Raw genomic sequence first — 16182 nt, forward strand, 5'->3', positions numbered from 1 at the left:
TATAGCTGATACCTGGGCAAAATTACTTAGTAATTTCATCCCAAAGTTCAGAGCAGGTTCTGCTCCATACTCTGTATCTGTCTTAATACGTCTGATATTACTGCTAATGACGGGATACCATGAGTAGTGGTATATACGGCAGCAAAAACTGTACCCCAGGTGGTACAATCCTTTAGCTGGGGAGCTATCCCCATTGACAAGCAGATTGAGTTTGAGTTTGAGTTTGAAAGTTCTTGTAAAGCGCACGTTTACCAGCGGCTTCTTGGCGCTGTAGCTAACGGGGACTGAGGTTGGAGGTCGGGGGGTCAGAAAGAACGTTTAATCAAAGGATTTTGTAAAAAGATGGATTTTAAGGCATTTGCGGAATTGTGAATAGAGGAGGATGGAGCGGAGTTCAAGGGGAAGGGAATTCCAGAGGGTAGGGGCAAGGAAAGCAAATTTAGATCCACCCCACTTCTTTCTACGGAAGCGCGGGATGGTAAGAAGGGACTGAGAGGAGGAGCGTAGGGCCCTGGTGGGGGCATAAGAGACAATCTCAGAGGAAATGAAGGCTGGCGCCGAACTTGTTCGGGCCAGGAAGGTAATGCATGCGAGCTTGAATTGAATTCTAGCTCGCACGGGGAGCCAGTGCAGTGATCTCAGGAGAGGGGTAGAGTGGTGGAATTTAGGGAGATTGAAGGCCAGGCGGGCCGCCTGGTTCTGTATTTGTTGAAGGCGACGCAGGCTGTATGCAGGAATGCCGGCATACAGGGCGTTCCCGTAATCCAGGCGGGACACCACCATGGCCAGAACGATGAGTTTGAGGGCAGAGGAAGTGAAGAAGCGGGACACCCTGCGTATAGTACGCAGTGAAAGAAAGGAAGAAGATACCACAGAGCTAACCTGGGAGTGAAGGGTGAGTTGAGAGTTAAGTTTTATGCCTAAAGTTTTAACTGAGGAGGAGGGAACAGAAGGACCAAGAGAGGGGGGCCAAAAGAGAGGGGACCAGGGGCTGGATGAACCACCCGTCAACACCAGTTCGGTTTTATCAGGGTTGAGTTTAAGATGGTTGTGGTTCATCCAGTCCCTGATATGAAGCATAACAGTATGAAAGTTAAGTGCAGCAGAAGGAGAAGAGAGATTAAAGACCAGCTGGAGGTCGTCCGCATAGTTGAATACGGTGACCTCCATCTGTTGAAGAGAGAAAATCAGAGGGGCAATATACAGATTAAACAAGAGGGGAGAGAGCGAGGAACCTTGGGGGACCCCGCACTGAACTCTTCGGATGTCCGCTGTGTAGTCACCCAGGCGGACAGCCTGGGTGCGGTCGCTCAGGAAGGAGGACAACCAGACCAGGGCACTCCCCCCGATCCCCGCCGCTGCGATACGGGAAAGTAAGATGTTGTGATCCACCGTATCGAAGGCGGCTGAGAGATCTAGGAGCACAAGAGCCTGGTACTGATTGGTGTCCATACCCTCCCTGAGGGTGTCAAGGACCGACATAACAACGGACTCCGTAGAGTGTGTGGGGCGGAAGCCGGCTTGACGGGGGGCAAGGACACCATGCTTCTCCACAGAGGAGCTCATAGCGCAGGTGACATGGCGCTCGAGCACCTTGGCCAAAAATGGCAGAAGGGAAATGGGGCGGAAATTGGCCGGGACAGAAGGATCTGCCCCCGGTTTCTTCAGAATGGGCACAATGACCGCGGATTTCATGAGATTGGGGACTATGCCTTGAGAGAGGGAACTGTTGAGAAGGTGAAGGGGAGGGTCTGGGCAAGAGACAAAGACGTGACGGAGGACGTGGGCAGGGCAAGGATCGAGCGGAGAGCCAGATTTGATCAATGGCACCACAGAGGTCAGGCTTTCCCGAGTGATAGGGGGAAAGGAGGTTAGTGCACCTTTAGGGGGAGGACATTGAGGATCAACAAAAGATGGGGAGGGAGGGGGGATGTTGGCCTTAATGATGGTAATTTTGTGAATAAAATAATTATTAAGAGAGAGACAAAGATCTTCGGATGGAGCTGGTTTAAGAGTAGTTCTGTCCGAGAACGCCAGGTTGTGGACGATGGAAAATATCTCTTTGGACTGGTTCTCTGCTGCTAAGATTTTGGAGGAGAAATAAGATGTTTTGGCCTCCAAGATGGCTTTTTTGTACTGGCTCAGGATGTTAGTGTATTCCAGTTTCAAAATGGGGCAATAGTTTCTCCTCCAAGCCCGCTCCGCGCGACGGACTGTTAGTTTGGTGGTTTTAAGCTCATTATTAAACCACCGATTGGCGTCTTTGTCGCGTTTGGAGGTGATGCGTTTGAGCGGGGCAACAGAGTCGCTGCTATGAGAGAGCCATTGATTTATGGCATCGACCTGGGAAGCGGTGGTGAGGCCCTGAAGAGAGGGAAGAGAGTTAGTCAGGAGGGAGGAGAAATTTTCAAGATTGACGCGGCTCCATGATCGGACCCAGGTGTTTTTGGGTCGAAGGGGCTTAGCTGGGGGAAGAATGGGAAGGAGAAAGGAAATCAAGTGATGGTCAGACCATCACTTGATTTCGAGCAGATTGTTGGGGAACATCACTTACAACGCATTTTTTACAACGCACTACCATTACATCGCAACCATTACAACGCATACCATTACAACGCATTGCGCTGGGGGGCGCTCTAGGATAGGGAATATATTTAATTTACTATCCAACACCTTCCCTGCTATCCACGGGGACTGGAGTTGGAATAGTAAATTAAATAATTCACTATCCAGCGCCTAAAAGCATTATGCGTTGTAATGGACTGCGTGGTAAAAACCGCGTTGTAAAGGCATGCGATGTAAAAGCATGCGTTGTAGTGACACCAATCCAGATTGTTAGCATTCTGTGTTTTTCTTGAGGGCTTGTATGTGGAAATGTAGCTGTGTTTTTTTTTGAGCTGTCCAGAAGGGCATTTGCTCACGTTTAGTGGTTATTCTACCCATAACTTCGTATGGCGTTTGTGGTATAATTTTAGTTGTAGAACCCTGAATTTGTACTGCTTGTGTCGCTCTTGTTGGCTGAAGTGTGAGTGTTCTCATCACGAACTGTGTCAAGTCTCCTTAAAGTTTTATTATTTTTTAATGAAGTAGACGTGGGTCTGCTACTGGCATTGTGTCAATCTTTGGATGCGGTGTGTAAGACGCAAGGACTGGCCAAGTGGCTCCATCTCTTCCGAGTGGACCTAGTCTTGCTTTGTCTTTTTTATGGGGAAGGGCACCTTTAAACCAGTTTATGTGCTCCTGGTAGGTGAGCCGAATTTCAAAGTCCTTGTATGGACTGTATTCACCTGGTGTTCCATCTTCAGTGTAAGAATGAATAGAATACCTCTGTTCTATATGATTCGTGAGCCTCGATCACAAAGGTTACTGTCCTACCCCTAGCTGCGACTCAGTTGTCTGTTAGCTTTTGAGTAAGGGCATACCTAACATTTTCTGAAAAGTTTATTTCCCCTTCTTCTTCCCTTACTAAAAGACATTATTCTGGCACAGTGTTGTCTTCCCTCATTGTTGAAAATGTAAAAAAGATTTCAAGGAAGAGTTTCAAGGAAACTGAGATAAGGTTTTATGCACAATAGGAACTGTTTGTCCTTCAAGCTGGATAAACCTAAAGCCAAAAATAGGAATTTAGCCTACTCAGCTGTGGCAGATAGTTTCCTTCCCACTCCAGACGTCTCTGGGGAAATGTGAGTAGGGGTCTCTGAGAAAAGCACGACTGAACTACTCAGATTTGACTGTTAAATAAGTACCAAACCAACGTTGGCGTCGCCATGTCATGTAGTTCCTACAAACCTATATAGGATCTGCGTATTTAGACAACATATACCTTAGGATTGGAGTCAGACTGATTCTAGACACCCCTACAGAATATGTTAGTCTGTATACCAGCTAGCTCACAGTGCCACTAGAAACCCCTCTTACCAAGGAGAGAATAGTTCTTGACAACTATCGAACATGACAACTCTGTCCCATCAGGGATCGTGGAAACAGTGTACTTTTTTGCTCAGTCACTCGTGCTCACTTTGTCTCAGAGAGATACACAGAATAAACAGTGGGGATGTTTCTCAGTAAGTATTTATTGAGCCAGCGTCATTCTAGTGTAAACTAGGTGTGCTGAAACAACCATCAGACAGTAACAGATATAAATGATAATAAGCACTAACAGAGTAAAAGGATGGTAGATTTCTACCAATGTGCTAAAACAATGAGTACAGGCAAGTATATGAAATACATGACAGTAAAATGCGTACTCTTATGATGCGTACCTGACTAGATGTACGTGAATGTACCTAGCATGTATGTGGGTGTAAAGCCAAGAATCCATCTATGATAAAGTCAACCCCATTACCTGAAGTGAGAGTCTGTGGAACCCCGTCTTGGTCTCGAGAAGGACACCCCGCAAGGGATGTCAGACCACTGCACGCGGGAGTGTCTGCTTGCAGGAGCCTCAGCGTCTCGTGTCAGTGTGTTGGCATGGAAGTCCTTTATACCTCTGACTATCTCAGCAAGAGATGATGTATTTATACCCATAGTGGTACCCCCGGGGATATACATTGCTGTGTCAAGTCAGGCCAGGATGACAGAGGAATGGCCCTTGTACATAGTTATGCAGGAGATGGTAGGCATGCTGAGATTCCAAGACTCCTCATGCATAATGAATGAGGCTTGAGCTTTTCGGAGCAAACCCCATGTCATCTTTGGACAATATCTTAACTAGGTAAGAGGTCAGTACTAAGAACCGTTCTGCAGTGTAATGGTAGGGGAGAATATAGGTGAAAGGTTGGCGATTCCCTCAGCCTATATTGGGGTACCTTTATGGAACGTAACACTCTTCTGCTCCCTTTTCCCTGCTCACCCCTCACCTGCCCCCTTACTCTCACCACAAGCATCATCCACCTCGTTTCTCACCTCTCACCTGCCCTCCCTCTTCCCTGCTTACCTCTCATCTGTCCCCTCTTCACATCTGACCCTCTTGTCTTGATCACCCTTAAACAATATCAGCCTCCCTCTTTTTCTACCCCTACACCCTTTCTTACCCGTGTCCTCCTTCATCTGCCCTTCTGCCCGCCCTGAAGCATCTCAGTGGGCAGTCTTGGCCCACTCTAAGTGTTGGCAGACTGGCATGTATTCAGTATTGCAAAACCTTAGCACAAAACCATTCCTAAGTTTTTTGTCACGAACCCTAGGAGGCGCTCCACAGGGTAGTGTGAAGCTCTCTGAGCACCGTGGGTGCACCGCAGACTCTATCCTGAGGCAGGTGGAGACATCTGTCCTGCTGTCCGTGGTCTTAATCCAGTCTCCTCGAGTCGGGGCCTTCCATGAATGCCCCCCCCCCGACTCACCCCCCTGACCGGCCTCCCCGACTGCCCTCCCTGAGTGCCTTGTCGACTGCCTTCGCCGACTGCCTTCCCTGAGTGCCCCTTCGACTGTCTTCCCTGACCGCCCCCGACTGTCCTCCGACTGCCACCCGATGCCCCACTGAAGAACTCTCTAGCCATTTCAAGTGATCATTGTGAGTGTGGGCCTTACGAATATGGCTGGGGGTGGAAGCATGGAAGGACCCTCCTGTGTGGCCACGCACAGAGCACAGCTGTGACCTCGTGTGGGCACACAGCTCAGTCGTCACATGTGGGCACAGAACACAGCAGGGCCCTCATGTGTGGCCTGGCGCAGAGGCTGATGTGACCTCATGTGTGGGCATAGAGCATTATTGGGCCCTCATGTGTGGCCAGGCAAAGAGCAAAGCTGGGACCTTACATGTGGGCACAGAGCACAGCTTGGCCCTCACCTGTGCGTTGGCACATAGCACAGTAGGGTCCTCGTGTGGGCACAGAGAACAGCTAGGATCTCGCGTGTGGGCATGAGCACAGCTGAGCCCTCATGCAGGCCGGACACAGAGCACAACTGGACCCTCACGTGTGGACACAGACCACAGCTGGGCCCTCACGTGTCGGCACAGAGCACCGCTGAGATCTCATGTGTCAGGGCACAAAGCACAACTCTGACCTTACGTGTTGGCGCAGAGTATAGCTGGGATCTCACGTGTTGGCACAAAGCACAGCTGGGCCCTCACATGTGGGCACAGAGCAAAGCTGGGCCCTCACGTGTCAGGGCACAGAGCACAGGGGAAACCTCACATGTGGGGCGAGAGCACAGCTGAGCCCTCATATGTGGGCACAGTCACAGCTGGGCCCTCAAGTGTGACTACTGAAAACACAGTGAAATGCCAATGCTGATACTATTAGATCATTCAATTCAAACAATCACTCAGTGATTGAAACCATATAGTTACAAATTATTTTAATTTTTTAAGATAAATATTCAATATAGTTCTTCTTTTTATTATTTACTTTGAAGAGTCTTTTCATAGGGGAATTTCAAATAACAACACATTTCAATGGACCAAACAATACTATTTACATTTCATAATAATGAAAAACATATACGACAAATTTAACACCACATACAGCAAATTGAACACGCTCAAATCCCCAACAAAAAATTCAAGAATAAGAAAGGAAAGAAAGTAAGAGAAAAATAAGGCAAAAGATTTGTTAAAGGGAAGGTAATTCCAAAGAATGTTGGCCAAAACGTGTGGCATTCAGGATATGCGACCCAAACAATTCGGTTGCAAAGTATTTATAAGCCTGACACCTTTCATTTAGTAACAACACTTATTTTGACCAAGCAAAGGTCTATGCGTTTCAAACCCTATACTTATTTGCAGGTTATCCTCAGGACCTGGGAAAGAGAGCTGTAAAAATAAAACAAAAAGTGCTTGTGTTACACAATTATCCATTCCAAGCATTTCCATCCACCTGTATCCAATAACAAGCCATCTGTACCGTTATTGATTCCCTGTGACGGCACATTTCGTGCTACGCGGCTGGTCTTATACCAGAAGCTCTATTTTGCCAACTAAAACAAGAAAATTCAGAAGGCTATATTCAAAGATTAAACCAATTTACAATACGTTCGCAACATTAAATGGCATATTCCAAAGTCAACATTTGCCTTCAAAGAGTGGCTTACTGGCCCATTAGAACTGGGAGAAAAAGCTCTTATCAGCAATAGCGGACTTATCCAATTAATTAGGCTTACAACTGCAACAACAAAAACAAGCTCTTACTACACCGTAAACGAGTTGACACAACTTCGTAATCTTTACACAACGCAACAACGCATACCTTACTCGAGAGTAATCCATTCTGCGTCAATCACTCCAAACGAGGCCTCTAGAGATTGATGCAGACACAGTCACATTCACACTGGGGACACTAAGCACTACTTGATTTTTTTACTTTTTGCATATATTTGAATACTCTTTAAACATATAAAAGATCTCTTGTAAATACAAACAGAAGTGTTCCTGTTCTCCTTTCCTTCTGACATCTACGTAACCCGTAACCATTGCGATTGTGCATAGTATTACCAATATAGATAAATAGTTTCCCACAGGAACCACTGTTTCTGTCACACTCATATATGGCAAGGCACAAAGCCCAATGGACCCTCTCGTTTGGGCACAGAGTACGGTTGGGCTACAGTTGGATCCTTACCAGTGGCCAGGTACAGAGCTCGGCTGGGTCCTCACATGAGGCCTCCTCTACCTTGACTGAGATTGCTTACTTCAAACTGGCATTTCTCCACTCACTCACTTGTCCACCCAACCAGCCCTCTAACTCTCTTCATACTCACTCGTGCACTCAGCCCGTCTCTGACTCTCTTCACACTCACTCGTGCTCTCAGGCAGTCTTTGAACTCTCTTCACACTCTTTTGTGCACTCAGCCAATCCTCTTACTCTCTTCACACTCACTCGTGCACTCAGCCCGTCTCTGACTCTCTTCACAATCACTCGTGCTCTCTGCCAGTCTTTGAACTCTCTTCACACTCTTTTGTGCACTCAGCCAATCCTCTTACTCTCTTCACACTCACTCGTGCACTCAGCCCGTCTCTGACTCTCTTCACACTCACTCGTGCTCTCAGGCAGTCTTTGAACTCTCTTCACACTCTTTTGTGCACTCAGCCAATCCTCTTACTCTCTTCACACTCACTCATGCACTCAGCCCGTCTCTGACTCTCTTCACACTCACTCGTGCTCTCTGCCAGTCTTTGAACTCTCTTCACACTCTTTTGTGCACTCAGCCAATCCTCTTACTCTTTCACACTCACTTGTGCAGTCAACCAGTCCTCTCTCTTCACACTCCCTACTGCACTCAACCAGTCCTCTAACTCTCTTCACATTCGCTCATGCACTCAGCCCGTCCTCTGACTCTCTTCACTATCACTAGTGCACTCAGCCAGTCACCGAACTCTTTTCACACTCACTTGTGCACTCAACCAGTCCTCTCTCTTCACACTCACTTGTGCACTCAACCAGTCCTCTCTCTTCACACTCATTTGTGCTCTTAGCCTGTCCTCTAACTCTTTTCACTATCACTAGAGCACTCAACCAGCCCTCTAACTCTCTTCACACTCACTCGTGCATTCAGCCCCTCCTCTAACTCTCTTCACACTCACTAGTGTACTCAGCCCATCCTCTGACTCTCTTCACACTCACTTGTGCACTCAGCCCGTCCTCTAACTCTCTTCACACTCACTAGTGCACTCAGCCAGTCCTCTAACTCTCTTCACACTCACTCGTGCACTCAGCCCGTCCTCTAACTCTCTTCACACTCACCCGTGCACTCAGCCCATCCTCTAACTCTCTTCACACTCACTCGTGCATTCAACCCGTCCTCTAACTCTCTTCACACTCACTCGTGCATTTAGCCAGTCCTCTAACTCTCTTCACCATTACTAGTGCACTCAGCCCGTCCTCTGACTCTCTTCACCATCACTAGTGCACTCAGCCCGTCCTCTAACTCTCTTCACATTCACTCATGCACTCAGCCCGTCCTCTAACTCTCTTCACACTCACTAGTGCACTCAGCCCGTCCTCTAACTCTCTTCACATTCACTCGTGCACTCAGCCCGTCCTCTAACTCTCTTCACACTCACTCGTGCACTCAGCCCGTCCTCTAACTCTCTTCACATTCACTCGTGCACTCAGCCGGTCCTCTAACTCTCTTCACACTCACTCGTGCACTCAGCCCCTCCTCTAACTCTCTTCACACTCACCCGTGCACTCAACCAGCCCTCTAACTCTCTTCACACTCACCCGTGCACTCAACCAGCCCTCTAACTCTCTTCACACTCACTAGTGCACTCAGCCAGTCCTCTAACTCTCTTCACTATCACTAGTGCACTCAGCCAGTCCTCTAACTCTCTTCACACTCACTCGTGCACTCAGCCAGTCCTCTAACTCTCTTCACTTTCACTTGTGCACTCAGCCCGTCCTCTAACTCTCTTCACACTCACTAGTGCACTCAGCCCGTCCTCTGACTCTCTTCACCATCACTAGTGCACTCAGCCCGTCCTCTAACTCTCTTCACATTCACTCGTGCACTCAGCCCGTCCTCTAACTCTCTTCACACTCACTAGTGCACTCAGCCCGTCCTCTCACTTTCTTCACATTCACTCGTGCACTCAGCCCGTCCTCTAACTCTCTTCACACTCACTCATGCACTCAGCCCGTCCTCTAACTCTCTTCACATTCACTCGTGCACTCAGCCCGTCCTCTAACTCTCTTCACACTCACTCGTGCACTCAGCCCATCCTCTAACTCTCTTCACACTCACTCATGCACTCAGCCCGTCCTCTAACTCTCTTCACATTCACTCGTGCACTCAGCCCATCCTCTAACTCTCTTCACATTCACTGTGCACTCAGCCTGTCCTCTAACTCTCTTCACTCTCACTCTTGCACTCAGCCCGTCCTCTAACTCTCTTCACACTCACCCTTGCACTCAACCAGCCCTCTAACTCTCTTCACACTCACTAGTGCACTTAGCCAGTCCTCTAACTCTCTTCACTCTCACTCGTGCACTCAGCCCGTCCTCTAACTCTCTTCACACTCACCCGTGCACTCAGCCCGTCCTCTAACTCTCTTCACACTCACCCGTGCACTCAACCAGCCCTCTAACTCTCTTCACACTCACTCGTGCACTCAGTCCGTCCTCTAACTCTCTTCACACTCACTCGTGCACTCAGCCCATCCTCTAACTCTCTTCACACTCACTCGTGCACTCAGCCCGTCCTCTAACTCTCTTCACATTCACTCGTGCACTCAGCCCGTCCTCTAACTCTCTTCACTCTCACTCGTGCACTCAGCCCGTCCTCTTACTCTCTTCACACTCACTCGTGCACTCAGCCCCTCCTCTTACTCTCTTCACACTCACTAGTGCACTCAGCCCGTCCTCTGACTCTCTTCTCGCTCGCTTCATTTACTCACAGTTGCTGTCTTCCATTGAAACCCACTTGTGGTCACTTTTGTGCTCTTGCGCATTCTAACCATGCAGCTTACCCTTGATCACCATTGCTTCTTCTTGCAGAGAACGAGTCATTGAGCTAGAGAGAGAGGTGGCAAAGCACATTGCAGAGGAAGAGGACATGAACGCTGCGCTGGAGCGGGAACAGAACAAAATGGAGACTGTGGAGAGGATCCTGGGCCAGGCGGCTGCTGCACTAAAGGACTTCCTGCTGGTAAAGCGCCTCCACCACTCGCTATGGGGTAACCAAGGTGGATTCTGAGCACTAGGGTGCCTTTAGGCTGGAGCTGAGCATGGTGGGTTCGGGGTTCACTCTGAGCAGCAAGGGTATATGGCAGCGAGGATCATGGGGTTCACAGCGGACAACTCTGTGCAATGGAGTCATGTTGCAAAGCCATCCCTGTGTCCTGGGCACCCCCATTTCTTTCCTGATTGGTAGTGATGGTAACTGACTCTGACTGTCCCTGGGCTCTATCTAACCAAGCCCAAGGTCAGTGCTATGCTTGGAATACAGTGAAAACATCTACATACATTAGGGTGCGCTATGGGCTAGGGTACCCCTATGATTGCATGACCTTTTCTATGAGGCCATAGTACATAACAGGACGAGGGGATCAACACTCTCTTTAACTCCCTTGTATATATTAGGGCACAGTAGTTTAGAGGCCAGCAGCCCTTCCTGCACTTGCATGTGTGCACTGCTGAGGCCTGAGTTCAGTTTAAAGCAGCCCTTTGTTGCAGGACTCCTTTTAACATATAAATTGGGCACAAATTCGACTCCAATGTTTGGGGCACTTAGAAAGTAATAACTACGATATTTTGGCATATTAGGTACCTCCAGTGTCACTCCTAGGATTCCCAGGGGTGGTGGCTAGGTATTTATAAGGAGGATTCTTATAAAATAGGTTTTATATGCCCTAGGGATAGTGAAATTACACTTTTCACCCTCCCTCATTGTAGTAAAGTGATTCTAAAAATCGACTTTTGTGCTAGGAGCACTGTGGAGTGAGGATCTGCAATATTTGTACATATTCAGAACCCCTAACGTCTCCCCTAGGTGACCCAGGGGTGAGGGCGGGGGAAGGAGTTCCTGTAGATATCGGCAGGGTCCTTATAAAAGATGTTTTATAAGTCTTGGTGTTGTAGAAAGTGCCCAGTTTATTTCCCTCATTGCAGATCCCCAGCTGCTTAGGTTAATATGGCAAGATGTTCTTAATTAGTAACTCCCACCAGGAAACACATAAAATATCATTCAAGGACTTAACCCCTTCGCTGCGGCGGCAATTCGGCCGCAGCGCTGGGGGTGGGGGGCAGAGCGGCGGCCGCATGCTCATGACGGAGCCGCGGTTGCGCTGTGCTCATGACGGAGCGGTTCCGTCATGACCTCGCCCGCACAATAGAACGCGCCGCGCAGGCGCGGCGGCAGGGCCATGACGGAACCGCTCCGTCATGAGCACAGCTCACCCGCGGCTCATGACGGAGCGGCTCCGTCATGAGCATGCAAGGGGTTAATAGAATGGTATTGCTAAATGCAACAATATGCTATTGTTGAATTTAGTCTAAATTGTACACGCAAGAAGTTATAAGACTTTCTTGTCTGTAGCCTTCCAGTGATCGGCCCTGAATGGTCGGAGTTAAGTGGATTAGCCAGTGGCACCTGGGGTGAAGAATGATTCTGGGAGGAGAGGGTTCTGCTGCATAGGAATGCCAAATCAAAGCGGAAGGGTCAGAAACAATGATCTTTAAAGTAAGGAGGGTGTAGGCAGAAGAAGCCAGTTTCATTTACACCGCTACCCTCTGAACCCAGCCAGATGGCTGTCCTGGGGAAAGGAATGTGCCGATGTCAGGAGGGAGGGAGCCTTGTGGAGAGGAGCCATCGTGCAGGTTAGTTTAGCCAGCTCTGGCCTCTCTGCTGAGACTTCAGCCATATTGAATTTTGGAGAAATAGTGCTCTCTGGGAGACCATTGTGCCACATGCTCTGGGGTGTTGCCCTGCTCCTTATTGGACAGGAGTGCCCTCCGGTGTGACCCCAGAGAACACTGAATAAGTATCGGAGAGGGGCGGAGCCTCTGGAACTGAAAGAAGGATTGCCAAGCTGGAGACTTGATATGCACCATCAGGCCCGGCATTCTCACTTATCTGGAAGTAAAGCCCTTAGAGGAATAAAAAGTGGGTTCCCTACAAGCTACAGGTTAACAAAGCTCACCTGCATCAACTTCACCAAGAGTCCCCTGACTGGAGTGTATCCAGTGGACTTTTAAGAGTGGTGTCCAGGTGCATTGTGGTAATTGTGGTCCCGACCTTTCAAGGACCATCTTGGAGATTCAGACCCTTGGATTGTGTTTTGGGCCCTTTGGACCCTAAAGAGGTACTTCAGGACAAAATTCCAGAAGTTTGGGAAAGTTTGGTGAACTTTTGTGAAAACGCTCCAGAGGTTGACCGGACCCTCAAAGAAAGGCAATCCGGAAAACCCTCACTGAATCCGGCCTGCTGGAGGAGGCAGGACCCGGGTCTCCCGCTTAGTGTATCAGACCAGGGCCACATCACGGTCAGCCTCAAACTTTGACTTTGTCCCGGTCAGAGGCGACCAAATCCTGTCAACTCCAGTCTTTCAACTTTCCTAGAAACCCATAATGTCTTACACTATTCTCAGACCGGGTTCCGAACCCGGTTGGGCAAGGAGCCAGCTTTGATTTCGGTGGTGGAGTAAGCCAAGAAGATCATGGATCAGGAAGGTGCAGCGGTCATTATCCTCCTCGACTTAAGTGCTGCGTTCAACACTGTCAAATTTGACAACCTTCTGAACCTGCTGGGGAAGGTAGGAGTAGCAGGGGACGCCATAGCATGGATCCAATCGGATCTCAGTGGCAGAAGCTTTCAAGTCTTTTCCGGAGAAGCCACCTCAAAATGTCGACCTCTTTGGAATCATCTCTGAGTCCTCCTTTATTTAACATTTACATGAGGCCATTAGCGGACATTGTCCTTCCTTTTGGGATAAAAGTCATCACCTATGCTGATGACATCCATCTAGTGGTTTCTTTAAAGCACCTGCATAATGCCCCCTCTGACCTAGAATCATGCTTGGAGAAGGTGGCTTTATGGATGCAAAACTCGTGCCTTCGGCTCAATGGGGACAAATTGGAATTCATAAACTCATGTATCTGGGGAATATACCCAACACTGACTTTAAACTACAATGGCCTACATGCCTAGGACAAGCGCCCACCCCAAAACCTACGATCAATAGTTTGGGAATGTGGCTTGACAAATCACTTACATTTGACCAGCAAGCGGTGGAAGTGGCAGGTACGTGTTATGGCATTATAAGAATGCTGAGAACAATTCTCCACCTCCTTCCCAGTGGAGCACGGAGAACGGTGGTCCAGGCCCTGGTCCTATCGCACCTGGGAGCCCCCAAAGCAACCATTAGGAAACTCCAAGTGGCCGAGAATTGTGCGGCAAGGATGCTGCTTGGAGTACCAAGAGTGCAATCCGCTAAGCCATGCCTGAACGACCATCACTGGCTACCCATTCTGGAAAGAATCAAATTCAAAGTGCTTTGCATAGCCCACAAAACCTTGATGGGAAAAGGTCCCACCATTTTACCAACCCAGGAGATCGCTCCGCTCCGCCAGTATGAGCTTAGCCGTGGTGACGAAAATTCAGAAAACTCGTAGCAGGGGCAGCTCCTTCTCTTATAACATAGCCAGGTTGAGGAACGCCCTACCCTTGAAGCTACGCTCGGAGATTCATCTCCTCACCTTCTGGAAATATCTGATAACGTGGCTATTCCAAAACATTAGTCTGTTGACCCTCCCTCCATTTTACTTCTATTCCGCCAGCGCTGGGATTTCTCTGGGTAGCTACGTGCTCTAGAAATGTTAAGTAATAATAATAAATGCCCAGTAGTCGCACTATTGGTATCTAAGCATTAGAAAGTGTTTCATCTTCAAAAATTAATATCTCTGGTTCACTACAGTGGATTCTTTTTGTTTGGATGTCATTTTAAAGATACAAATATTTCCTATTTTTATAAATTGGTGTTGGATTTGTATTGTGTGCTGTGTCGTAATTATTTACTGAATTGGTGTTTTTAAATGCTTTACATACCTGTCTCTGATGTTAAGCTTGCCTGCTCGCATCCAAGCTACCAAGGGTTGAGCATGAGAATCATTTTTTGAGACCTGTACTGAGCCCTAGACTGTGTTAGTGGCCTTATTGTCAGTGGCAGGTACATATTTGCCACAACTAATAACCCACTTCCAACAAGTCACAACTACAAATAGGGTAACAGCAAAGTATTCAGGGCGTAGGGCTTACAGATCAGCATACTGTTAGAGGCCACAATCAGACATGTTGACACCATGGTCACAGCTTATGATGTTGGTACCAGGATCACAACTGGGTATTCAGGTACAGGGTCACAGCTAAGGATGCAGGTACAGGGATCAAAGCAGATGATACAGGTACAGGGGTCACAGCTAGGCATATAGGTACAGGAGATACAGCTGAGGATGCAGGTACAAGGGTCATAGCTGAGGAGGCAGGTGCAGGGGTCACAGCTAAGGATGAAGGTGCGGAGATCAAAGCTGAAGATGCAGGTAGAGGGGTCAAAGCTGAAGATGCAGGTAGAGGGGTCACAGCTAGGCATGTAGATACAAAGGTTACAGGTGAGGTTTCACATACAGGGGTCACAGCTGGGAATGCAGGTAGAAGGGTCACAGCTGGGGATACTAGTACAGGGGTCACAGCTGAGGATGCTTGTACTGTGGTCACAGTCAAGGATTCTCCTACAGGGGTCAAAGCTGAGGATACTGGTTTAGGAGTCACTGCTGGGAATGCAGGTACAGGGGTCACATCTGAGGATGCAGGTACAGGGTTCACAGCTGAGAATTCAGGTAAAGGGGTCATAGCTATGCATGCAGGTACAGGGGTTGCAGCTGAGGATTCACATACAAGGGTCACAGCTGGGGATGCAGGCACAGGGGTTACAGATGGGGATGCAGGTACAGGGGTCACAGCTGGAGATACTAGTACAGGGGTCAAAGCAGAAGATACAGGTACAGGGGTCACAGCTGAGAATGAAGGTAGAGGGGTCACTGCTGGGGATGCAGATACCGGAGTTACAGCTGAGGATGCAGGTACAGTGGTCATAGATGAGGATACAGGTTCAGGGGTCACAGCTGAAGATGCAGGTACAAGGATCAATGCTTAGAGGGGTCACAGCTAGACATGTAGGTACAGGGGCTACAGCTGAGGATTCACAAACAGGGGTCACAGCTGGGCACTTTGTATTTTCTCAGAGGCAGCCAAGCTTTTAGTGGCCATTTTGGTGTGCCTCTCGCCATTCGCGGTCAGCGCTCTAGTCGCTGCACGCCGTACCCACTCAACCCTACGTAATGCCCTACACTCGGACGCGCAGAGGACGAGTGCAGCGGGCGTGCCGATGGCACACCAAAGGCAAGCCCGTCTGCGCCCGTCAGCGTCTCGTCAGCTGCCAGGGCCTGACATGATGCCCAACTTACGGCCAATGCTGGTAACTCCTTTCAGCTATCTGGTGAGTTACTAAATTCATTGCGGCCTCCTGTATGCGCTTCTATGTGCACTTGCCCCATGTCTTTTAATTCTGACGCTGTTTGCCCGGATTGTGGCTTTACTATGGCCCTTCTGCGCCAATCCAGTAATTCTCCTACTGCACCCTCGAGGGCGCCGGTCGTCAGAGCTGCCCTTATCAATGCCAGATCTCTGAGGAAGCACAACATGGGCGTGTTCAACCTGTTCTCTGACAACTTACTAGATCTTTTGTTTGTCACG

The 16182-nt window shown here is 48.7% G+C and overlaps 1 protein-coding gene across 2 annotated transcripts in view; it reads left to right on the forward strand.

Moving 5' to 3' along the window:
- CFAP157 (cilia and flagella associated protein 157) overlaps positions 1–16182 on the forward strand; it is a 681435-nt gene that overhangs the window by 453063 nt on the left and 212190 nt on the right. For both annotated transcript variants that reach the window (XM_086924933.1, XM_086924934.1), the window contains exon 6: positions 10431–10581. In XM_086924933.1, coding sequence (XP_086781059.1) covers positions 10431–10581 — 151 coding nt within the window. The remainder of the gene's footprint in view (positions 1–10430; positions 10582–16182) is intronic.

The sequence above is a fragment of the Lissotriton vulgaris genome, chromosome 5 (genome assembly GCF_964263255.1).
Source record: "Lissotriton vulgaris chromosome 5, aLisVul1.2, whole genome shotgun sequence".
Taxonomy (NCBI): domain Eukaryota; kingdom Metazoa; phylum Chordata; class Amphibia; order Caudata; family Salamandridae; genus Lissotriton; species Lissotriton vulgaris.